This window comes from Carcharhinus amblyrhynchos, chromosome 10 (genome assembly GCF_965287045.1).
Source record: "Carcharhinus amblyrhynchos chromosome 10, sCarAmb.v2.hapA, whole genome shotgun sequence".
NCBI classification, from domain to species: Eukaryota; Metazoa; Chordata; class Chondrichthyes; order Carcharhiniformes; family Carcharhinidae; genus Carcharhinus; species Carcharhinus amblyrhynchos.
This window is the reverse complement of record NC_137333.1, coordinates 106,683,238-106,709,605: the sequence shown is the minus strand read 5'-3', so window position 1 is coordinate 106,709,605 and position 26,368 is coordinate 106,683,238. Positions and strand designations below refer to the sequence as shown.

At 48.8% G+C, this 26,368-nt stretch overlaps 1 protein-coding gene across 2 annotated transcripts in view; it reads left to right on the top strand.

The window, feature by feature from the left end:
* Window positions 1–25,757, top strand: part of slc6a7 (solute carrier family 6 member 7) — a 54,343-nt gene extending 28,586 nt beyond the window's left edge. For both annotated transcript variants that reach the window (XM_080197755.1, XM_080197756.1), the window contains exons 5-15: window positions 848–897; window positions 1,613–1,751; window positions 3,869–4,003; window positions 4,782–4,885; window positions 5,762–5,886; window positions 11,764–11,876; window positions 19,084–19,218; window positions 19,533–19,632; window positions 21,962–22,080; window positions 23,520–23,693; window positions 25,286–25,757. In XM_080197755.1, the coding sequence (XP_080053881.1) occupies window positions 848–897; window positions 1,613–1,751; window positions 3,869–4,003; window positions 4,782–4,885; window positions 5,762–5,886; window positions 11,764–11,876; window positions 19,084–19,218; window positions 19,533–19,632; window positions 21,962–22,080; window positions 23,520–23,693; window positions 25,286–25,420 (1,329 nt within the window). In that variant the 3' untranslated portion in view covers window positions 25,421–25,757. The remainder of the gene's footprint in view (window positions 1–847; window positions 898–1,612; window positions 1,752–3,868; window positions 4,004–4,781; window positions 4,886–5,761; window positions 5,887–11,763; window positions 11,877–19,083; window positions 19,219–19,532; window positions 19,633–21,961; window positions 22,081–23,519; window positions 23,694–25,285) is intronic.
* Window positions 25,758–26,368: the final 611 nt, after the last annotated feature.

The window sequence follows — 26,368 nt, the reverse complement described above, 5'->3', positions numbered from 1 at the left end:
CCCCCCCTCCTTTACACAGCAAAGCCACTGGGAACCAATTTAACCCAATCATCACCTTGCTATCATTTGAATTGTCTAATTACAAAAGATCTTATTAACCTATCTGCCTGCCCGGGTCTGCTCACATCTTAATTTCCCACAACTGGACCCACATCAGAGCATAAACATCCCAATCCCGAGATGAACAAAAGCAACCTTGTGATGTTGGAATGCAGCAATTTCTCTCAGTCCCAGCCCCGCCTGGGTCTCAGAGATTCTGCTCAGGTGGGTTTTAGTTTTCACTCAGCAGTTGGAGTGGTTTCAGCTTGGGCAGCTTTCTGCTAAAGTGAAACCTTTTACCTTTTGGTCACCAATCAAGTCAGCTCTCAGCCACGCCAGAGCGTATCCTTAAACATAGACATAGAAACATGGACAATAGGAGCAGGAGGTGGCCATTCATCTCTTTGAGCCTGCCCCACCATGCATTACGATCATGGCTGATCATCCACCTCAATAGCCTAATCCTACCCTTCCCCCCACATCCTTTAATCCCCTTCGCCCCAAGAGCTATAAACAGGATTGAAGAAATAGAGAAATAAAACATGTAGTCAGCCATTGTATTTCTGCTAATGTTTAATAATTAGGGAGAAAACCTGACAGAGAACTCCCAAGATTTTTAGAACTGGGAAGAATGAAATTGTTGGGGTGAACCTGATCACTGACAATAAGCTCAGGATGTTAAGCGAAGCTGTTTCTCCATCACCGCCTGGCCAGAATATTTGAACCCTCTCCCTCCCAGCATTGCAGAGAGACCTTCACACACACATACACTGCTGATTTTAACTGTTCTCTCTCTCATTCCCTGCAGAATCTAACTGCTAACCGCACTCATCAGAGCGCCAGTGAAGTCTTCTGGAAGTAAGTGGTTCCTTTCCCTCTCTTTTGCTCCAGTTTTATTCCTAATGGTGTTATAGAGTCACAGATTTAAAGAGTCATACAACACAGAAAAGGCCCTTCAGCCCATCGAATCTATGCCGACAATGACTACCATTACAGTCGCACCAATCCCATTTTCCAGCACTTGTATTCTTGAATGTTATATTTCAGTGCTTGTTCAAATATCTTTTTAAGGCTGTACAGTTTCCAGCCTCCACTGCCTTCCCAGGCAGCGCATTCCAGGTCCCCACCACTCTCTGGGTGAAAAAATGTTTTCTCAAATCCCCTCTGAATCTGCTGCCCCTCACCCTAAAACTCTGCCCCCTTGTGATTGACCCCTCAACCAAGGGGAACAGCTGCTTCCTACTCACCCTGTCCCTTCCACTTATAATCTTATACACCAGTTCCTGTTGCATTATTAAACAGATAGAAGGCTGAGCATGATACAACACTTTACACATCGCAGCAACATCTTAGATCAATAAGAATGACATTGAGTCCTCAGTGACAATCTCAGACATTCAGCTAAACAGCTCAATACTTTGTCCCACTAGTGTCTCAGTTAATATGTGTACAGGATGTTGAAACTGTGATGATCTTGCTCTAGTGATTCCCTGTAAACACTGGGATTCTTTGCCATTCTGTGCTGTGGCGTCCTGGCACATGTGTTTAATGGAGTGGGTTCCTTCTTTTGCAGTGAGCGTACACTGGGAATGTCAAGGAGTTCAGGCCTAAATGACCCAGGCCCTGTGCGGTGGGAGCTGGCCATTTGCCTCCTGGCTGCCTGGGTCATCATCTTCCTGTGCTGTCTGAAAGGGATTCGCAGCTCCGGCAAGGTGAGCCGGCCGCCGAGACTACCTACTTCCTGTAATTAACACTGTCAAGAATATCTGATGAGAAAAGATCGTTTGGATCATCAGCTATTAACCCTCCCATCAAACCCCAATCCCACATTAACCTTCCCATCAAACCCCAATCCTACATTAACCCTCCCATCAAACCCCAATCCCACATTAACCCTCCCATCAAACCCCAGTCCCACATTAACCTTCCCATCAAACCCCAATCCTACATTAACCCTCCCATCAAACCCCAATCCCACATTAACCCTCCAATCAAACCCCAATCCCACATTAACCCTCCCATCAAACCCCAATCCTACATTAACCTTCCCATCAAACCCCAATCCTACATTAACCCTCCAATCAAACCCCAATCCCACATTAACCCTCCCATCAAACCCCAGTCCCACATTAACCTTCCCATCAAACCCCAATCCTACATTAACCCTCCCATCAAACCCCAATCCCACATTAACCCTCCAATCAAACCCCAATCCCACATTAACCCTCCCATCAAACCCCAGTCCCACATTAACCTTCCCATCAAACCCCAATCCTACATTAACCCTCCAATCAAACCCCAATCCCACATTAACCCTCCCATCAAACCCCAGTCCCACATTAACCTTCCCATCAAACCCCAATCCTACATTAACCCTCCCAACAAACCCCAATCCCACATTAACCCTCCAATCAAACCCCAATCCCACATTAACCCTCCAATCAAACCCCAATCCCACATTAACCCTTCAATCAAACCCCAATCCTACATTAACCTTCCCATCAAACCCCAATCCCACATTAACCCTTCAATCAAACCCCAATCCCACATTAACACTTCACTCAAACCCCAATCCCACATTAACCCTCCACTCAAACCCCAATCCCACATTAACCCTCCAATCAAACCCCAATCCCACATTAACCTTCCCATCAAACCCCAATCCCACATTAACACTTCACTCAAACCCCAATCCCACATTAACCCTCCAATCAAACCCCAATCCCACATTAACCCTCCAATCAAACCCCAATCCCACATTAACCTTCCCATCAAACCCCAATCCCACATTAACCTTCCCATCAAAACCCAATCCCACATTAACCCTCCAATCAAACCCCAATCCCACATTAACCCTCCAATCAAACCCCAATCCCACATTAACCCTCCCATCAAACCCCAATCCCACATTAACCTTCCCATCAAACCCCAATCCCACATTAACACTCCCATCAAACCCCAATCCCACATTAACCCTCCCATCAAACCCCAATCCCACATTAACCCTCCCATCAAACCCCAATCCCACATTAACCCTCCAATCAAACCCCAATCCCACATTAACCCTCCCATCAAACCCCAGTCCCACATTAACCTTCCCATCAAACCCCAATCCCACATTAACCCTTCAATCAAACCCCAATCCCACATTAACCCTCCCATCAAACCCCAATCCCACAGTAACCCTTCAATCAAACCCCAATCCCACATTAACACTCCCATCAAACCCCAATCCCACATTAACCCTCCCATCAAACCCCAATCCCACATTAACCCTCCCATCAAACCCCAATCCTACATTAACCCCTTCACTCAAACCCCAATCCCACATTAGCCCCTTCACTCAAACCCCAATCCCACATTAACCCTTTCATCACAATCTGTGCCTCTAGTTATCAACCCCCTGACACCCACAACCTCCAACCTTGCAAAGCAGTCAGCTGCTGTTTTTAGTCAATGTCCACCCGCTCCCCTCTCCCTCCCCCTCACTCCCTGAGGCGAACCTCACAACTCGACATTGCAGCTGTACCAATGAGATTGTCAACGTGGTGTCAGTTGGAGTTGGATTGTGCTGTGGGATGGAGCTCGATAGGAATTGGTTTGGGATTGTCATAAACAGATTCCATAAAGAGCTCTCACAGATAGATTGCAGAAGTACAAGACATTTATTCCATTAGGGCGAGCTGGCTTGATCCAAACATGGCAAGCTCAGTCTGTGGCCCACATTGTTAATTGAGGGATTAATCAGCTAGACTCCCTCTCAATGGCAATGTCAGACTTTCCCATGTCGCTTTATCCTGACATCTTCCTATTTTTCTGTTCTTTTCAGATTGTTTACGTGACTGCGACATTTCCCTACCTGGTCCTGATTGTGCTGATTATCCGGGGTGCCACTCTCAAAGGCTCCTTACAGGGAGTGCAGTTCTACCTCAGCACCAACTGGAAGCGTCTGGGCAGTGCTCAGGTGCGAAGTGGATCATGTATTCACACATTCTTTCTCCTTCCCAACAGCCTCACACTTTCGTTTACTCAGATTCTTTCTGTAATAGATCCTGAGAGCTCTGCCTGCTCTTCCTACTGACTGTTAGAAGCTAGTTCACCAACTTTCTGCTTCCCTTTGTCTTCGCACCTACTTTATCAAAGTACCTGTTGGTGCATTGGTACTTTCACTGGGCTAGTAATCCAGAGACCCAGGTTCGAATCCCATCACAGCAGATGGTGAAATTTGAATTCAGTAACTACATTGTAAAAACCCTGGTTCACTAATGTCCTTTAGAGAAAGAAATCAGCTGTCCTTACCCTGTCTGGCCCAAATGTGACTCCAGATCCACAAATGCCCTCTGACTTGGTTTATCAAGGCATTCAGTTTGAGGGCAATTAGGGATAGGCAGCAAATGCTGGCCCAGCCAGAAATACCCACTTTCCATGAGTGAATTGTTAAAAATAACAGCATGGTGAGAGACCTGGAGTACTGGTGGATCAGAGGGATTTGAGGATGCAAGTATCTCAATTGTTAGAATGTACTGTCTGAGAGTGTGGTGGAGACAGATTCACACAGTGAGTGGTTAGGATCTGGAATGTACTGTCTGAGAGTGTGGTGGAGACAGATTCACACAGTGAGTGGTTCGGATCTGGTCTGAAAAGCCTCCTTCTCTGGTGCAACAATTCTAGAAGTTGACACAGTCTTCAAAGCTAGTATTATAGCAGCAATTCTATCATAATTATTTCACTATTTATCCTAGGTGTGGAACGACGCTGCCTCCCAGATTTTCTACTCCCTGGGGATCGGTTTTGGGGGCTTGCTTTCAATGGCATCTTACAACAAGTTCGACAACAACGTTGTCAGGTAATACAGAGTGAGGATGGTACAGGCTGGGGGAACACAGTTACTGAAAGTTACAGGGGCAGATACAGAGTAAAATTCCCTCAACACTCCCTCAGTACTGACCCTCTGACAGTGCGGCACTCCCTCAGTACTGACCCTCTGACCGTGCGGTACTCCCTCAGCACTGACCCTCTGACAGTGCGGCACTCCCTCAGCACTGACCCTCTGACAGTACGGCACTCCCTCAGTACTGACCCTCTGACAGTGCGGCACTCCCTCAGTACTGACCCTCTGACAGTGCGGCACTCCCTCAGCACTGACCCTCTGACAGTGCGGCACTCCCTCAGCACCGACCCTCTGACAGTGCGGCACTCCCTCAGTACTGACCCTCTGACAGGGTAGCACTACACTGTTACACTGAGGTTCTGTCTGCTCTGTCTAGTGTAGGTAGATGATTCAGTAACCACTCTTGTATGATAGGGGTCTCCTGGGGTAATATTTTCAAATATTACAAAAGCCAAATCTCTGGTCCTGATCATTTTGCTGATTGTTGGATCGTGCTATGCACCCCTTGGCTGGTGCTTTTCCTTCACTATCCAGTAGACACTGGGACCTTTGGAATTTGTGAAAGTGTGATATCATTCCAACATAAGCTAAACTCTCAACTGGAACATTTCAATTACTTTTAAAAATTTAACAACATATGCCCAGGTTTATTGTGCTTCAACAGTGAAATGGTGAGAACGCAACAGCGATTGAGAGGATTGGAGATAACTAGGGTAATAACTTTGTGCGGCTTGGTTTGTGAGAGGCCCTGTGCAATACACTGAGGGCAGAGGACGTTTCTCACACTGTGAGCGAGCTTTAAGCAGCAGTAACCGAGCTTCTCTCTCTTAGGGACACTCTGATCATTGTGACTGGCAACTGCATCACCAGCTTCTTCGCTGGATTCGCCATCTTTTCCATCCTGGGTCACATGGCATGGAAGAAGGGTGTAGCCGTGGAAGATGTCGCAGACTCGGGTGAGGCCACTGCCCGGCAATTATCTTAAATCATCTCAGCACTGTACTGGGGGGATTCCTCTCGAGAGCTTTCCACTTAAAAACTCTGTACAACAAGATTTCCTCAGGTCAAGAATGGTCCCATCAAACACTCCCAGGACAGGTACAGCACAGGGTTAGATACAGAGTAAAGCTCCCTCTACACTGTCCCCCCATCAAACACTCCCAGGACAGGTACTGCACGGGGTTAGATACAGAGTAAAGCTCCCTCTACACTGTCCCCCCATCAAACACTCCCAGGACAGGTACAGCACGGGGTTAGATACAGAGTAAAGCTCCCTCTACACTGCCCCCGTCAAACACTCCCAGGACAGGTACAGCACGGGGTTAGATACAGAGTAAAGCTCCCTCTATGCTGACCCCATCAAACACTCCCAGGACAGGTACAGCACGGGGTTAGATACAGAGTAAAGCTCCCTCTACACTGTCCCCATCAAACACTCCCAGGACAGGTACAGCACGGGGTTAGATACAGAGTAAAGCTCCCTCTACACTGTCCCCTATCAAACACTCCCAGGACAGGTACAGCACAGGATTAGATACAGAGTAAAGCTCCCTCTACACTGTCCCCTATCAAACACTCCCAGGACAGGGACAGCACGGGGTTAGATACAGAGTAAAGCTCCCTCTACACTGTCCCCATCAAATACTCCCAGGACAGGTACAGCACGGGGTTAGATACAGAGTAAAGCTCCCTCTACACTGTCCCCATCAAACACTCCCAGGACATGTACAGCACGGGGTTAGATACAGAGTAAAGCTCCCTCTACACTGTTCGCGTCAAACACTCCCAGGACAGGTACAGCACGGGGTTAGATACAGAGTAACGCTCCCTCTACACTGTTCCCCATCAAACACTCCCAGGACAAGTACAGCATGGGGTTAGATACAGAGTAAAACTCCCTCTACACTGACCCCCATCAAACATTCCCAGGACAGGTACAGCACGGGGTTAGATACAGAGGTTTTTCTAGTCCAGTGATGGTAACCCAATGTACCACCACGTTCATAAGTATTAAAGTAGCCATTTTGTGTCCAGGACTATTATTTTACTAACCCCAAAGTGAAGCAACCCAACTAGCGTACTGGGAGGTGATAATGGCAAATATTTAAATAATTGCAATGAGTATTGATTCCCTTAAGAAATAAAAATATCACAGGTAAACATAGCTGCCAAAGGACAAAGAGAATTATAGCACAGGAACAGGCCCTTCAGCCCTTCAAGCCCGCGCCGACCGTGTTGCCGGACTTAATTAAACCCCCTATCCTTAGAACATAGAACATAGAACACTACAGCACAAACAGGCCCTTCGGCCCACGAGTTGCACCGATCACATCAACACCTACCAATCTGTAGACCTATCTATAACCCCCAATCCCATTAAACCCCATATACTCATCCAGAAGTCTTTTAAAAGACCCCAGCGAGTTCGCCTCCACCACCACTGACGGCAGCCGATTCCATTCACTCACCACCCTCTGAGTGAAAAACTTACCCCTAACATCACTTCTGTACTTTCCTCCCCGCACCTTAAATCTGTGTCCTCTCGCAGCGACCATTTCAACCCGGGGAAATAGCCTCTGAGAATCCACCCTATCTATTCCTCTCAACATTTTATAAACTTCTATCAGGTCGCCTCTCAACCTTCGTCTCTCCAGGGAGAAGAGTCCCAGCTCCCTCAACCTAACTTCATAAGGCATGCCTCCCAGTCCAGGCAACATCCTTGTAAATCTCCTCTGTACCCTTTCAATAGCTTCTACGTCTTTCCTATAGTGAGGCGACCAGAACTGCGCACAGTACTCCAAATGAGGCCTGACAAGGGTCTTATAAAGTTGCAGCATTACCTCCCGATTCCTAAACTCAATCCCTCGATTAATGAAGGCCAGTACACCATACTGGCCTTCATCATGGTCCTTCTGGGGACCATATCCCTCTATTCTCATCCTATCCATGTATCTGTCCAGACACCCCTTAAAAGTCACTATCGTATCCACTTCCACTATCTCCCCCGGCAGCGAGTTCCAGGCACCCACTACCCTCTGTGTAAAAAACTTGCCTCGTACATCTCCTTTAAACCTTGCCCCTCACACCTTAAACCTGTGCCCCCCTAGTAATTGACTCTTCCACCCAGGGAAAAAGCTTCTGACTATCCACTCTGTCCTTGCCCCTCATAATCTTGTAGACTTCTATCAGGTCTCCCCTCAACCTCCATCATTCCAGTGAGAACAAACCAAGTTTCTCCAACCTCTCCTCATAGCAAATGCCCTCCATATCAGGCAACATCCTGGTAAATCTTTTCTGTACCCTCTCCAAAGCCTCCACATCCTTCTGGTAGTGTGGTGACCAGAATTGAACACTATATTCCAAGTGCGGCCTAACTAAGGTTCTATAAAGCTGCAACATGACTTGCCAATTTTTAAGCTCAGTACCCCGGCCGATGAAGGCAAGCATGCCGTATGCCTTCTTGACTACCTTCTGCACCTGCGTTGCCACCTTCAGTGACCTGTGTACCTGTACACCCAGATCCCTCTGCCTATCAATACTCTTAAGGGTTCTGCCATTTACTGTGTATTTCCTATCTGTATTAGACCTTCCAAAATGCATTACCTCACATTTGTAGTGAAAAATAGTAGGAGATCCGAGGAAGTTTAGTTCATTGCTGAAAACAATAATAAAACCTGAAGAGTGGGGGGGGATTTTAGAAGGCAACAAAAAAAACAAGAAATGAATAAAGAAAGGGTAAAGAGAATAAACTAAATAAAGGAAGAAGAGAGAGGATTAATGAATCTGACATCAGCACTCAGAGAAAGACTGGAATATCGAATCTTACAATGTGTGTGTATGGAGTCAACACGGATTTATGGAAGGGAAATAGTTTGGGAAATCTCCCTGAGTTTTTGAGGATGTAACTAATCGGATGGATAAGGGGGGGTCTAGTGGATGTGATGTAAATGGAGTTTCAAAATACATTTGACATCTTGCTGCACCGTGGTTTGTTAATGGACAGAAACAGAGAGTAGGAATAAATGTGCCTCAGCTATCTTTTATTAGTGTTAGTGACTTACTGCCATGGAGCAAAACTGTTGACGCAAGGTAAGGTGGGAAAGTAAGAACACAAAGAGGCTACAAAGGGTCATGGCTGGGTTAAATGAACAGGTAAAACAAAGCAGCCGGAATGTAATGTGGAGAAATGTGAAGTTATTCACTTTTGTGAGAAAAATCAAAACCACAATGTTTTTGGATGGTTGTGGATGGAAATAGTGAAATTCAGAGGGGCATAGAATCATGGAATCCCTACAGTGCAGAAGGAGGCCATTCGGCCCATCGAGTCTGCACCCACCGTCCAACAGAGCATTTTACCCAGGTCCATCGCCTGTCCTTTCCCTGTAACTCCATGCAATTACCCCGCTAATCCCTATAACCTACACATATTGGGACACTAAGGGACAATTTAGCATAGCCAATCCACCTAACACGCACAAATTTGAAGCATGGGAGGAAACCGGTGCATCCAGGGAGAATGTACAAACTCCACACAGTCACCCAAGGCTGGAGTTGAACTCGGATCCCTGGTGCTAGTGCTATGATTGGGTGTCAAATAGGAGGCAGAGAGTGGGTGTCAATGGGTGCTATTCAGATTGGCAGTTGGTGACTAGTGGAGTGCCCCAGGGGTCGGTGCTGGGGCCTCAGCTATTTACCATTTATATAGATGATCTGGAGGAGGGAACCGAGTGTAAGGTGTCGAAATTTGCTGATGACACCAAGATTGGTGGAAAAGTAAATTATGCGGAGGGTGTGGAAAGTCTGCAGAGGGATCTAGATAGGCTGAGTGAGTGGGCGAGGACCTGGCAGATGGAATACAATGTTGGCAAGTGTGAGGTTATCCACTTTGTCAGGAATAATAGTAGGAAGGACTACTACTTACAGGGCGAAAAGCTGCAGCATGCTACGGTGCAGAGGGACCTGGGGGTCCTTGTGTATGAGTCATAAAAACCCAGCCTACAGGTGCAGCAGGTGGTCAGGAAGGCAAATGGGATGCTGGCCTTCATAGCGAGGGGGATTGAATATAAAAGCAGGAGGTCTTGCTGCAACTGTACAGGGCACTGGTGAGGCCGCAGCTCGAGTACTGTGTGCAGTTTTGGTCGCCGCACTTGCGCAAGAATATTTTGGCCTTGGAGGGAGTGAAGAGGAGGTTCACTAAGCTGATACTGGAGTTGAGGGGGTTGAGCTATGAAGAGAGGCTGAATAGACTGGGCTTGTACTCATTAGAGTTTAGAAGAATGAGGGGGGATCTTATTGAGAGGTATAAGATGATGAAAGGGATGGATAGGGTAGAGGTGGAGAGGTTCTTCCCGCTCAGAAAGGACAGCAGGACTAGAGGGCACAGCCTCAAGATAAAGGGGGGGCAGTTTAGAACAGAGTTAAGGAGGAACTTCTTCACTCAAAGGGTGGTGAATCTCTGGAATTCTCTGCCCATTGAAGTGGTGGAGGCTGCCTCGCTAAATATATTTGAGACGCGGGTAGATAGGTTTTTGGTAGGCAAGGGAATTAAGAGTTATGGGGAGAATGCAGGAAAGTGGAACTGAGCCACTTCAGATCAGCCATGATCTTATTGAATGGCGGGGCAGGCTCGAAGGGCTAGATGGCCTACTCCTGCTCCTATTTCTTATGTTCTTATGAGACAGCAGTGCTAACCACTGTGCCACCATGCCTCCCCACCTGGGTGATTTTAAATCCAAGTCTTGGAAAGTTAACACGCAAGAACAGCAAACAGTTCAGAAGGTTAATGGTATGTTAGGTGTTGTTATATAAAAGATTGGAGTATAAAAGTAAAGGGGTCTTACTGCAATTGGACATGGCTTTAGTGAGGCCAGATCTAGAGTACTGTGTCTGGTTTTGGTTTTCACATTTAAGGAAGGATATACTTGCCCCAGAGGAACAAAGGTTCTCCAGACTGATTCCCAACCTGGGGCATTGTCCTGTAAGGAGAGATTGGGTTGAGCAGGACTATAGTCCCTCCAGATTAGAAGAATGAGAAGAGATCTCATTGAAACATTTTGAAGAGGTTTAGTCTGGTAGATGCCGGGAGGATGTTTCCTATAGCTGGGGAGTCACTGAGTCACAGATAAGAATACACGTTCAGATTAGCTTCAGGACTGAGATGGGGTGAAATGTCATCACTGTGAGGGCTGTGGAGTTTTGATATTCTCTCCATCAGGGCTGTGAATGTTCCATCATTGAGTTCAGGACAGAGACCAATAGATGTTTTGGATTGAACAGGATTAAGGAATTTGGGGGCAGTGCAGGAGATAAAGTAGTGGATTTGTGTTATTGAATAGGATTGAAGGGCCAAATGACCTCGCTCCATTTTCTTACATTCTTGATCTAAATCCTTTCGCTCTCCTATGCTCTCTTTTGACACTGGGTCTGAGATGAAGAGACAGAGTTGGACCTGCATCACTCAGTTAAAAACAAATTACTGTAGATGCTGGAATCTGAAACCAAAAGAGAAAACATTGGAAAATCTGAGCAGGTCTGGCAGCAGCTGTAAGGAGAGAAAAGAGCTGATGTTTCAAAGCTTTGACAAAGGGTTATCTGGACTCAAAACATCAGCTCTTTTCTCTCCATACAGATGCTGCCAGACTTGCTGAGATCTTCCAGCATTTTCTCATTTGGTTTCTGCATCACCCCGATCCTGTGTTGGATATGCTGATAGGATGATGAAATGGACTGGGGAGAAGATGGTTGTGGAGTATAAACACCAGTATGAGCAGTTGGGCTCAGTCACCTCTTCCTGTGCTGTAGACTCGATTTGACTCTCTGTCTGTTCACTGTAGGTCCCGGGTTGGCATTTGTTGCTTACCCAGAAGCTCTTGCACTGCTGCCTGGCTCGTGGTTTTGGTCGATCCTATTTTTCCTGATGCTCTTCACTCTGGGGATCGATACACTGGTAACTATGGCCCTCGGCACTAGTTGAGGGGATGCCCCTACTCCCCATTGCCAATAGCAGGCTGCAGTCTGCCCACCCAATCACAGCTTCTGCATCTGGGGGAGCCGTGGTGATTGGTGGGATGGTCTAGGGGTCATGGTGATTGGTGGGATGGTCTAGGATCCATGGTGATTGGTGGGATGGTCTAGGATCCATGGTGATTGGTGGGATGGTCTAGGATCCATGGTGATTGGTGGGATGGTCTAGGATCCATGGTGATTGGTGGGATGGTCTAGGATCCATGGTGATTGGTGGGATGGTCTAGGATCCATGGTGATTGGTGGGATGGTCTAGGATCCATGGTGATTGGTGGAATGGTCTAGGAGTCATGGTGATTGGTGGAATGGTCTAGGAGTCATGGTGGCTGTATGTCACCAATCTGATCATTGTTCAATACTGGAACGTGCGGGGGTGGGTGGGTCCGCAGTAACAGCACTGTTTCAAACTAATTCTGCAAACCCCTGCCTTTCCGGCTGGGTAACAGATAGACATGAGGAGCAAAAACTGAGCAGAAGAACTGGAGCTTTGGCACAAAATCAAAGTCTGACACGCTCCTTTGATCTCAATGTCTTGACTAGGGGTTATTGAAATGTCTCCAGGTTTTAATATCTTGGAGTGAGCCGGTATGTCTACCTGTGAGGCCTGCTGTCAGTGGCCAATACAAGGACCACACACCTTGACAGTCCAAGTAAACTCACCTTCAGAGTCTCACAGGCAGCCTCCATAGAATAGGAACACGAGGAGGAGGCCATTCAGCCCCTCTGGCTCCTACCACCATTCAGTTAAATCAAGGCTGATCTGGATCTTCAGCCCATCTACCCACTCTTCCTCCACACTCCGCGGCATCCTTACCTGACAAAAATCTATTGGAAATTCCAAATGACTCCCAGTATGCAAAGCTGTTTTAAAAGTCTAAAAGTTAAATGTTTATTTTAGAAGTATGTTTATTGGTGTCACAAGTAGGCTTACCTTAACACTGCAATGAAGTTACTGTGAAAATCCCCTAGTCACCACACTCCGGCGCCTGTTCGGGTACACTGAGGCAGAATTTAGCATGGTCAATGCACCCTAACCAGCACGTCTTTCCGACTGTGGGAGGAAACCGGAGCACCCGGAGGAAACCCACGCAGATATGGGGAGAACAGAGCCCACACAGACAGTGACCCAAGCTGGGAATCAAACTCGGATCATGTGAGGAACCAGAGGAGAAGGTTCCAGATTCCCACTCCCCTTTGTGTGAGTTAGTGTTTCCTGACATACCCCCTGGCTCCAATTTTAAGGTTCTACTCCCTTATTCTGAATGTCCCCCATCAAAGGAAATAGGTTCAGTCTGTCAACCCTACTGAATCCTTTAATCCTTTTCAGCACCTCGATTAGATCATCCCTAAACCTCCTTCAAGGGAATATTAATCTAGTCTGTGCAACAGATATAAGTGATGTAAGTGACTGGCTGATTTGGCAGGGGACTAATCTTCACCAGACTGATTCAAGAGATAAAAGTATGATTTCAGCTTAACAGTAAGTTCCCCAGTTTCCTCAGTGGTAAGTGGTGTGCTGCAATACTGGCTTTGACCTTCAGGTGTCAGCAAAGCTCCCCATTCAGCCTATAGTTTGGTGAATTAAAGTTTTAAAGTTTATTTATTAGACTTACATTAACACTGCAATGAAGTTACTGTGAAAATCTCCTAGCCACCACACTCCAGCACCTGTTTGGGTACACTGAGGGTGGATTTAGCACGGCCAATACACCTAACCTGCACGGCTTTGGGAGGAAACCAGAGCACCCGGAGGAAACCCACACAGACATGGGGAGAACACGCAGACTCCACACAGACAGTGACCCAAGGTGGGAATCGAAACCCGGGTCCCTGGTGCTGTGAGGCAGCAGCGCTGACCACTGTGCTGCTGTGCTGCCCCAAGAAGGAGGAGAAGGAAGCTTGCAATGATTGAAAGTTTCAGCAATGAAAGGGTCAGAGGAGAACTGTGTAGAGTGAGGATCTGCACTCTTATCGAAAGGCTTCTGTCTGCAGCGGGGCTGGGTGAGTGAGGAGAATAAGCCCCTCACTCCCTCTGTCTGGGAATGCCTGATCTGGACTGTGAGTGAGGAAAGACAGGGAGGCGAGGTGGGAGAAACTGGTTTACTTGGTTGCAAACAGCCTAGGGAATATGGGTTAGAACGTGGATTCTGCACTGTCCCTCAATCAGCAGCTGGGTCAGTACCTGACTGCAAATACAACCTCACCTCATCGGGAAATGGAGCAAGCAGTCTGATCTGATAGAGTCCAACACACAGAGGGACATTCCTGAGGGAGAGGAGAGGGGATACTGAATGAATGCCCTGGTGATTTACTCAGTTACCTTTAAGGATCAATTACCAGAAGGTATAGGAGCCATTCGGCCCATCGAGTCTGCTCCGCCATTCAATGAAATCATGACTGATCTGATCATCCTCAACTCCACTTTCCTGCTTTATCCCCATACCCTGAATTCCCTTCCTGATTAAAACTCTCTCTATCTCAGCCTTGAACATACTGGACAACCCAGCCTCTACAGCCCTTTGTGGTAAAGAATTCCACAGATTTATTACCCTCAGAGAAGAAATTCCTCCTCATCTCTGTCTGAAATGGGTGACCCCCCCCCCCTTACTCTGAGATTCTGCCCTCTGACCGTAGACTCTCCCACACGGAGAAACAACCTCTCAGCATCTACCCTGTCCAACCCCCGAGAACCGGATATGTCTCAATGAGGTCAACTCTCATTCCTCTAAACTCCAGTGAGTACAGGCCCAGCCTACTCAATCTCTCCTCATAAGAAAATCCCCAAACCCAGGATCAACCTAGTGAACCTTCTCTGGACTCCCTCCAATGCTGGGATATCTTTCCTTAGATAAAGGGACCAAAACTGTCCACAGTATTCCAACTGTGGGGTCTAACGAATGTCTTGTATAGTTTTAGGAGGAATTACTTATTTTAGAACACATAGGAATGGGGGTAGAGTCAGTGATAGGGGAGAGTGTACATGGGGGTGTGGGAGGGGGAATGGGGGGGAGAGTCAGTGATGGGGGAGAGTGTACATGGGGGTGTGGGAGGGGGAATGGGGGGGAGAGTCAGTGATAGGGGAGAGTGTACATGGGGGTGTGGGAGAGGGAATGGGGGGAGAGTCAGTGATGGGGGAGAGTGTACATGGGGGTGTGGGAGGGGGAATGGGGGGAGAGTCAGTGATGGGGGAGAGTGTACATGGGGGTGTGGGAGGGGGAATGGGGGGAGAGTCAGTGATGGGGGAGAGTGTACATGGGGGTGTGGGAGGGGGAATGGGGGGAGAGTCAGTGATGGGGGAGAGTGTACATGGGGGTGTGGGAGGGGGAATGGGGGGAGAGTCAGTGATGGGGGAGAGTGTACATGGGGGTGTGGGAGGGGGAATGGGGGGAGAGTCAGTGATGGGGGAGAGTGTACATGGGGGTGTGGGAGGGGAATGGGGGGAGAGTGTACATGGGGGTGTGGGAGGGGGAATGGGGGGGAGAGTCTGTGATGGGGGAGAGTGTACATGGGGATGTGGGAGGGGGAATGGGGGTAGAGTCAGTGATAGGGGAGAGTGTACATGGGGGTGTGGGAGAGGGAATGGGGGGGAGAGTCAGTGATGGGGGAGAGTGTACATGGGGATGTGGGAGGGGGAATGGGGGTAGAGTCAGTGATAGGGGAGAGTGTACATGGGGGTGTGGGAGGGGGAATGGGGGTAGAGTCAGTGATAGGGGAGAGTGTACATGGGGGTGTGGGAGAGGGAATGGGGGGGAGAGTCAGTGATGGGGGAGAGTGTACATGGGGGTGTGGGAGGGGGAATGGGGGGGCAGGGTCAGTGATAGGATAAAAATGGAAAGGGACGAGTGCCGGCCAAACGGGAGTGTGCTGAACTGGGGAAAGGCGAACTATGACAGGATTAGGAGGGAGCTGCAGGACACTGATTGGGAGGGACTGTTAGCTGGCAAGTCCACCGTTGGCAAGTGGGAGGCTTTTAAGGGCAAAATGAAATGGTTGCAGGGGAGGTATGTTCCGGTTAAGCGGAAGGATGGGAAAGGTAGGATTAGAGAGCCATGGATTACAGGGGGTATTGAAGACTTGGTCAGGAAGAAGAGGGAGGCGTATGTTAGGTCGAAACGACTGGGTACGGAGAGTGCGCTGGAGGAATAGAGAGAGAGTAGGAGGGAGCTAAAAAGGGGAATTAGAAGGGCGAAGAGAGGGCATGAAATGGCTTTGGCTGGTAGGATTAAGGAAAATCCGAAGGCATTTTATTCCTATATTAGGAGCAAGAGAGTAGTTAGAGGGAAAATTGGTCCTCTTAGGGACAAAAGTGGGGAGATATGTATTGAGTCGGAGGGAATGGGGGAGCTCCTGAATGAATACTTTGCGTCGGTATTCACGAAGGAGAGGGGTTTGGAATCGTGCGGTCTGTTAGAGGGAGCTGAGGATCAGCTGCAGGAAATATCTATTACGAGGGAGGAAGTGCTAGGGCTTTTAGGTAGTGTAAGGACGGATAAAGCTCCGGGGCCTGATGGTATTTATCCCAGGCTGCTTAGGGAGGTGAAAGATGAGATTGCTGGGCCTCTGGCGCAAATCTTTGTCTCTTCTTTGGACACAGGTGAGGTCCCAGAAGACTGGAGGGTAGCAAATGTGGTACCGCTGTTCAAAAAAGGTAGCAGGGATAACCCTGGAAATTATAGGCCGGTGAGTTTGACATCGGTGGTAGGGAAATTAATGGAAAAAGTACTTAGGGGTAGGATGTATGAGCGTTTGGAGCGTTGCGGTCTGATTGGGGATACGCAACATGGCTTTGTTAGAGGGAGGTCTTGCCTTACGAATCTGGTGGAATTCTTTGAGGAGGTGACAAAAACAGTTGACGATGGGAGATCCGTTGATGTCATCTATATGGATTTCAGTAAGGCGTTTGACAAAGTCCCTCATGGTAGGCTGGTAGAAAAGGTTAAGGCGCATGGGATACGAGGTCAGGTAGCTAGGTGGATTGAGAACTGGCTGGGTAATAGGAGACAGAGGGTAGTAGTGGAGGGGACTTTGTCCGGCTGGAGGCCAGTGACCAGTGGTGTGCCGCAGGGCTCGGTACTGGGACCTCTCCTCTTTGTAGTCTACATAAATGACTTGGAAGAGAGCGTAGGTGGTGTGATCAGCAAGTTTCCTGATGACACCAAGATGGCAGGGTTGGCGGGTACCGAAGTGGAGTGTGAGGTGATACAACAGGATATAGATAGGTTGGTGCATTGGGCAGATAGGTGGCAGATGGAATTTAATCCTGACAAATGCGAGGTGATGCATTTTGGAAGGAATAATGTAGAGAGGAGCTATGAGATTAAAGGTAGACAAATTAGGAGTATAGAAACACAGAGGGACCTGGGAGTGCAGGTTCACAAATCCATGAAGGTTGCAACACAAGTGGAGAATGTTGTCAGGAAGGCTTATGGAATGCTAGCCTTTATAGGAAGGGGTATAGAGCTTAAAAGCTGCCGTCTAATGCTTCAGTTGTATAGAACGTTGGTTAGACCGCATTTGGAGTACTGCGTCCAGTTCTGGTCACCTTACTACCGGAAGGACGTGGAGGCTCTGGAAAGGGTGCAGAGGAGGTTTACCAGTATGTTGCCTGGCACGGAGGGGCTGGGGTACGAGGAAAGGTTGGAGAAACTGGGACTGTTCTCCTTGGAAAGACGGAGATTGAGGGGGGACATGATAGAGGTATATAAGATACTGAAGGGAATAGACAGAGTCAATAGTGAGAGACTGCTCCCTAGATTGGTTACAAATACGAGAGGTCATGATTTAAGGGTGAGGGGGGAGAGATATAATTTGGATATGAGAGGAAGGTTCTTTACGCAGAGAGTTGTAGGGGTATGGAACGCGCTACCGAGTAGGGTGGTGGAGGCAGGAACGTTGGACTCGTTTAAGGTTCAGTTAGATAGGCACATGAGTGAAACGAGGATGGAGGGTTATGGTAGGGGTATTAAATAAGGGTTAGAACCTCGGGAGACACCGGAAAGGCAGGCTTGTGATTAACGTTTTTGTCTTTTATTCAGCAGGTGGAGGTCCACCTCGTTGTCAAACGAGGGGCATGCACACGGTGGGTCGTGCGTGGGCTACTCTTGGAGGTTCCGGGAGTGGCCTAGTACTTCGTGTCGGTGTGTGTGCTTGATCCTGGACCGGTAGACGGGCGCCGCAACAGCTCGGTGACTAGCACTGCTGGCTGTGCAGATACATGGATTTGGGCCTGTGTCTGTGGGAGTTTGTGCATTCTCCCTGTGGTTGCGTGGGTTTCCTCCGGGCGCTCCGGTTTCCTCCCACACCCCAAAGATGTGCTCTTAGGCTGATTGGTTTTACCAAATTGACACTATTCTCCCCTGAATCTGGCTAAGTCAGGGGTTCCATTCGTAGACACGCAGGGTAGAATAGGTGTAGGGTGATGCGGCGGCGCGGGCTCGTTGGGCCGAAGGGCCTGTTTCCCGTGCTGGGTTGTTCTTTGTTCTTTGTTCTTTGATAGGGGAGAGTGTACATGGGGGAGTGGGAGAGGGAATGGGGGGGAGAGTCAGTGATAGGGGAGAGTGTACATGGGGGTGTAGGAGGGGGAATGGGGGGGAGAGTCAGTGATGGGGGAGAGTGTACATGGGGGTGTGGAAGGGGGGAATGGGGGGAGAGTCAGTGATAGGGGAGAGTGTACATGGGGGTGTGGAAGGGGGGAATGGGGGGAGAGTCAGTGATAGGGGAGAGTGTACGTGGGGGTGTGGGAGGGGGGAATGGGGGGAGAGTCAGTGATAGGGGAGAGTGTACATGGGGGTGTGGGAGGGGGAATGGGGGGTAGAGTCAGTGATAGGGGAGAGTGTACATGGGGGTGTGGGAGGGGGAATGGGGGGTAGAGTCAGTGTTGGGGGGGATGGTTGTGGGAAGTGTACATGGGGTTGGCAATTCACATTAGACCTGTCGATGGCTGGAATTTTACTCCCACAGCAATCGGAGCGGGCGAGGGGCAGAGAATGGAAAGATCTGCTATCCTTAGGCAGGATTTTCCAGTCTCAGGTCGAGTGAGGCCATGTAATCCCACCTGATGAGTGAGTCAGTATCCAGTAAGAAGCTTCTAGACTATTGCTGATTTATTGTGGACTGTGTTGTTTCTGCAGTTTGGCAACATGGAAGGAATCAGCACGGCGTTCCTTGACGAGTTCCCAGTGTTACGCAATGGCAAGTGGAAGGTGATGTTCCTGGCTGCACTCTGCTTCGCCTTCTATCTACTGGGCTTGCTGCTTATCACCGAGGTACGGCACAGAATGATCCCACAAGCCAGCCTCAGGGCCAATTCCAATGTAGGAACCAATAGGAACGCAGGGTCAAACCCAACATAATGTCCAGTGGGAACGGGAACGAGAGTTAGTCTGAAATCAAGGTAACTTCGAAAGGGGATCAGCATAAACACAACTGCCCTCAGAAATACAGGGCTGTTTCCAACAAGTAAAGAGGCTGATTCCACCGTCGATCTAATGGGAGGCTGACTCTCGGCCTGAGACTGAGTGTGTCAATGTGTTTGTCCAGACCACCCTGATCAGCTGTGTCCATTGATCTATTCACACAGGGTGGCATCTACTGGTTCACTCTCATCGATTCGTACAGCACCAGCTTTGGCCTCATCATCATCACTCTCTTCATGTGCCTGGGGATCGCATTCTTCTATGGTAAGCCCTGCACTCGAGCTTCTGGAAGGGGAGAGCACCAGTATGGACTAACTGAGGTTTAGGGAAGGCTGTGCACAAAGACCGTATTTTAATCAAATTTTCCTTCAGTCCAATGTAACCCTTGTGCCTGTCTGGTGAAAGATGTCAATGAGGGGGGAAGAAAACCCTTTGTTGTGTGCTGGAAGGCGTTGCCTGTAATGCAGTGGATGCAAATTCAATAATAACCCCCAGAAGAAGTTATTTGGAAGGGAAAACTTCTCCGGCCCTGGGGAAATACAAAGGAATGAGACAGGGGATGCGATGGCCGAGGGTTATCGTCGCTAGACTATTAATCAGAAACTCAGCTAATGTTCTGGTACCCGGGTTTGAATCTGCCATGACAGATAGTGGAATTTGAATTCAATAAGAAATACCTGAAATTAAGAATCTACTGATGACCATGAAACCATTGTCAATTGTCGGAAAAATCCATCTGGTTCACTAATGTCCTTTCGGGAGGGAAATCTGCCGTCCTTACCCGGTCTGGCCTACATATGACTCCAGAGCCACAGCAATGTGGTTGACTCTCAACTGCCCTCGGACAATGGGCAATAAATGCCTAACCAGCCAGCAATTTCCACATCCCACAAATGAATAGAAGAAAAGATTAAGGAGAGAATTCCAGGCCTTGGGGTCTGGGAGCTGAAGGCACAGCCTCCAATGGTGCAAGAGGAATTGGAGGAGTAGGATTTGGAGGAGGACAGTGGAGTTTGTTGGGAACAGGGAATGGCCTAGGGAGGGGGATGATGAGATTTAAATACAAGGATGAGAATTTTGAGGGAGAGACTGCTCGGTCAGTGAACACAGGATGGGGGGTGGTGGGGGGGGGAATGCAGCTGATGGATGGTCTTAGTGGATGTTTAGGTGGGAGCGACAGAGTTTCAGGTGATCGCAATTGATGGAAGGTAGATAGTGCGAGGATAGTGATTATACTGCAGCGTTTCCCTCGAAGGGCCTTCCTTGGCACGTTGTAGCACAATCACTACTGGGTCTGCAGGCTGTGGGCTCAAGCCCCACTCTTGAGCAGAAAATCTAAGCTGACATTCTAAGTGTGGTGCTGAGGAATGTGGCAATGTGGAGATTGCTGTTAAATCAGGGCCCTGTCTGCCATCCCAGGTGGAGAGAGCGGGACAGTTCAGCCGTGTTCTGGGGACAGTATTTCTCCCTGAAAGTCGGCACCCAGGTTGGTAAGGTTGTTAAGAAGGTGTACGGTGTGTTAGCTTTTATTGGTAGAGGGATTGAATTTTGGAGCCGTGAGGTCTTGTTACAACTGTACAAAACTCTGGTGCGGCCGCACTTGGAGTATTGCGTACAGTTCTGGTCGCCACAGTATAAGAAAGATGTGGACGCATTGGAAAGGGTGCAGAGGAGGTTTACCAGGATGTTGCCTGGTATGGTGGAAAGGTCTTCACTCAAAGGGTGGTGAATCTCTGGAATTCTCTGCCCGTTGAAGTGGTGAAGGCTACCTCGCTAAATATATTTAAGACGCGGGTAGATAGGTTTTTGGTAGGCAAGGGGATTAAGGGTTATGGGGAGAAAGCGGGAAAGTGGAACTGAGCCACTTCAGATCAGCCATGATCTTATTGAATGGCGGGGCAGGCTCGAGGGGCTAGATGGCCTACTCCTGCTCCTATTTCTTATGTTCTTATGTCTTATGAGGAAAGGCTGAGGAACTTGAGATTATTTTCATTAGACAGAACAAGGTTACGAGGTGAGCTAATTGAGGCATACAAGATGATCAAAGGATTGGATAGGGTGGACAGTGAGAGCCTTTTTCCTCGGATGGTGATGGCTAACACGAGGGACATAGCTTTAAATTAAGGGGTGGTAATTATAGGACGGATGTCAGAGGTAGGTTCTTTACTCAGAGGGTAGTAAGGGCGTGGAATGCCCTGCCTGCAGCAGTTGTGGACTCGCCAACTTTAAGGGCATTCAAATGGTCAGTGGATAGGCATATGGATAACATTGGAATGGTTTAGGTTAGAGGGTCATTAGATTGGTTCCACTGGTCGGCGCAACATCGAGGGCCGAAGGGCCTGTACTGCGCTGGAATGTTCTATGTTCTATTTATCCCACAACTGAGAACAATGCTTTAACTGGTCATTTATCACATTGCTGGTTGTGGGATCTTGCTGTGGGCAAGTTGGCTGCTGTACTTCCTACAACAGTGACAACACTTTGAAAGGTATTTAATTGGTAGTGAAGCACTCAGTGACATGCTGAGATGGTGAAAGGCCTGGTAGAAATGAGCGATTTTCAAACTCCTTATCCTGCTGTCTCTTGTCCACAGGTGTGAACCAGTTCTGTAATGACATTATTGACATGATTCGTCTCTGTCCACCTTGGTGCAGCAAGGTGTTACTCTATTTCAAGGCGTGTTGGGCCCTCTTTACTCCATTGCTGCTCTTGGTAAGTGAACAAAATCACACACACATGTTAATTTGATTCAATGCCTTTCGCCCCCTCCTTCATTCCTCCTCCATCCCTAAGAACCTCCACTGGGTCCCATCCTAATGACACCAACCCTCTCGCTCTCCTCCGCCTTGAACAAGTAGCCATTGTCAGTGCACAGACCCAGTCAACCAGTGTCTGCAGTGTATCCTCTGAGTGTCACTCCAACACATTGCCACCAATGCTGGCAGCTCTGGGCTGGAACCCAGTCTGATTTTTACACTCTTGTGACCCCTGTGTACTGAGAGCAAGTTAATACAGGCGCAGTGATGCAGCAGCTGGGGTTTTGGAGCAAAAGTAAAGTTTATTTATTAGTCACACGTAGACTTACATTAAGATTGCAATGAAATTACTGTGAAAATCCCCTGGGTCGCCACACTCCGGCGCCTGTTTGGATACACTGAGGGAGAATTTAGCATGGCAAATGCACCCTAACCAGCATGTTTCTAGATGTAGGAAGAAACCGGAACACCCAGAGGAAACCCATGCAGACATGGGGAGAACGTGCAAACTCCACACAGACAGTGACCCGACTGGGAATCAAATCCAGGTCCCTGGCACTGAGAGAGCCACTGTGCTGCCCTGCAAACTGGAGGTGGTGAGTTCAAATCCGGGAGAAGCCTCATGGAACCTCAGCTGGTTCGGGGAAGTTTTTGGTTGGACGGACCATCCTTACACAGTCTGGACCAACACAGGACTCCAGGATCCTGCCTGTGCAGTTCTCTTACCCTTCAGACATGGTGAGCAAACTGCTCACGGACGGACAATCACTGTTCACACTCGAAGGACAGATTTTAACAAAACAGCTCCCCTCTACCCCTGCCCCCACTCAGACCCTGTTAATTCAGCAGCATCGAGTGCTAGATAAACATTGGATTGCCCCTTGCCTCGCTCACTCCTTCACACAGCCTCAAGCGTCTGGGCCATGCAGAAAGAGACATCACTGGTCATCCCCTAATGATCCCTCACCTGGAAAGTTTTGCTTTAATCCATTACTGCAGCCTAAGCGCATCCTGCGCTTTTCAGAGACCCTTACTATTCAGAGAGAGGCCATTCAGCCCTTCAGCCCTCTGCCAGACCTTTGAAAAATAATTATTCCTCTTGTCCCAGTCCCAGCTCTTTCTCCCTGAGCCCTACAATCTTTTTCTGCAGCCAAACAGCTTTTTAAAGTTACTGTAGAAACTGCTTCCACCACCATGGCTGTGTGAATAAACAATCCACATCTCCTCCTCTGGTTCCTTTCCCAATTCTCTTCAATCTGCGTCCCTCTGGTTACCCAGCCTCCTGCCACTGGAAACACTTTCTCCGGATTTAATCTGTGTGTGTGTGCTGGTGTGGGGGACATGTCCTGTCAATGATATCGCATTCCCTTTCATACCCTGTCTTTGTTTTTGCAGTTCATCCTGATGTACGTATTTATTGAGATGTATAACACCCCCCTGCACTATGGCCTCTATGAGTTCCCGCTGTGGGGGAAGGCACTGGGAGTGTGTCTCGGGGTGCTCTGTTGTATCCAGATCCCATTCTGGGCTGTCGTCGCTGTAATGAAGGAGTCTGGGACGTGGCGAGATGTAAGTGCCTCTTCTCATGCCTGCATGTGACTTCACATAGTTTCATTGAGAGTAATCAGCCCCTAGCTCTGTCAGCAAGGTGTTAATAGAGTGCTTTACCACTTTGGAACATCTCGTATACAATCCATTATTACAAGAGGCAGTGACTCGTCGTGTTAAGAAAATGCCAGATAATCTTTAAAAAAAAGTTTAAAAGTTTATTTATTAATCAGAAGGCTTACATTAACACTGCAATGAAGTTACTGTGAAATTCCCCAAGTTGCCACACGCTGCAGCACTCCCTCAGCACTGACCCTCTGACAGTGCGGCACTCCCTCAGCACTGACCCTCTGACAGTGCAGCACTCCCTCAGCACCGACCCTTTGACGGTGCGGCACTCCCTCAGTACTGACCCTCTGACAGCGGCACTCCCTCAGCACTGACCCTCTGACAGTGCAGCACTCCTTCAGCACTGACCCTCTGACAGTGCGGCACTCCCTCAGTACTGACCCTCTGACAGTGCTGCACTCCCTCAGCACTGACCCTCTGACAGTGCGGTACTCCCTTAGTACTGACCCTCTGACAGTGTAGTACTACCCATCAATCCAGAATCCCAGTGTCTCTCTAGGAACTTAAGTAAACAATGGCCCTAATTTTACCAGCACCCCCGCCCCAAAACTGGGGTGAGCAGGGCGCTCAGAGTGGCAATTCTCCATTAGTCTCGGGCAGGCATTGCCGGTAAAATTCCAACCAAAGTCATTCACCTGAGTATCAGAGAGATAACAATAACAGGCTGTTCTGGACCAGGCCTCTGTTACATCTCTCACTACACATCCCTCCTCCCCAGATTTCACCTCCAAATCTTTCCAATGGGTCAGTTCCTGATGGAGACCAATCTCACATCCATCCCAACATCATCTCCCACTGGATAGTGACCTGGGACTGTCTACAGTTTCCTGCAGTGATCAACTTCCCCCTACCCACTGGGACCAGAGAAGGTCCTTCATTCACAGTGCCTGAGGCTGGACTTGTCCTCTAAGGGTGAACGGTCAGGCTCTTTCCGCCTGACCCTCCCTGCTCTGGATCTCTGTAACCTGCTGAAACACAGCCACCCGCCATCACCATCAGCTCAAAGGTTAACCTGTTTGAGGTAACCTCCCATTTTAACAGAAACACTAACACATTCACAACACACTTAAGGACAGTGAAGTTGAAACAGGGGTAGACCACTCAGCCCCTCGAGCCTGCTCTGCTGTTCAATATCGTCATAGCTGATAAATTGCCTGAACCTCGGTTTTATGTCCCCACCCCACATCTCTGAGAGATCAGAAATCTGCCGTGCTGTGGTTTGAGGATAGCACAGTAAGAAGTCTCACAGCACCAGGTTAAAGCCCAACAGGTTTATTTTGGAATCATGAGCTTTCGGAGCACTGCTCCTTCATCAGGTGAGTGGAGGTAGGTTCGCAAACAGGGCATATCTTGGCAAAGACACAATTGCAAGATAATTACACAGGATAGCAGAGAGAAGGAACCGGTGTGTAACGTTCTGTGCTGGTGGTGGATGATGGTACTGGATCCAGCTGACAGTTTTATGTATTCCTGTTCATCTCCAGCGGTTTCGGAAAGCCATCCGACCTCTGAACTCCTGGAAGGTCACGGGGGGTGATCGGACGTTCACCCACCAGACGGTCGATGTGCCATTCTCGGTGACACTGACTGACCACGAAATCAGCGAGATGCCAGCCTGAGAGGCCAAACTGGGCCAGCAAGAGTGACAGGCGCCACGCTGGGGAAGGGGGGAGATGGCAGCTGGGGTTCCTGCACAGAGCGACCCTGAAAGACGGAGACAGACTATACACCGGCAAGAGATTCTCCATCCCTCCCTCCCTTCCCCATGGCCGCATCTCTGTACAGAGACTGGACAAAATGCGACAGCGATGGTGCTGCCACTGAGTGGGCTTTACCTGGACTGAGAACTAACACCCCTCCATCCTTCCCTCCCTCACTCTCTCCCACACCCCTCCATCCCTCCCTCACTCACTCCCCCTCCCTCCCTCACTCCCTCCCTCATCCCCTCCCTCACTCCCTCCCCTCACTTTCTCACCCCCTCCCTCACTCACTCCCTCCCCTCACTCCCTCTCTCATTCCCTTCCTCCCTCCCTCCTTCACCCCATCCCTCATTCACTCCCTCCTTCACTCATTCCCTCACTCCCTCCCCTCACTGCCTCACCCCCTCCCTCACTCCCTCCATCACTCTCCTACCTCACTCCCAACTCCCAGGTTCCTGGAGATCCTTGTACCTTGAAGGCAATGCTCTGTCATCAACCCCTTCGCTCTCTCGGGGGAACTAAAGGAATGGCTGCGAACCTGGTGGGCTCAGAAGGAAATCTTGCCATCACCACGCCAATAGCAGACACCCAACCCTCTCTCATCGTACTGGACTTCACTGAAACAAATGTTCCTTTGCTCTGCACGCAGACTGTCAGCTCCTCTTACAGCTTTCTCTGGGTGCTGGCGGTGTGCTTTACCGGGTCTACATGGTGCCCAGTGACCCCTCTCCTGAAGACACTGACTACTGTAACATTGAAAAAACACAGCTGTACAAAAAAAAATTTGTACACAGCAAGATCCCACAAACAACAAAATAAATGACCAGATAATCATGATTTTGTTCTGATGTGGGCGCAGTAAGAAGT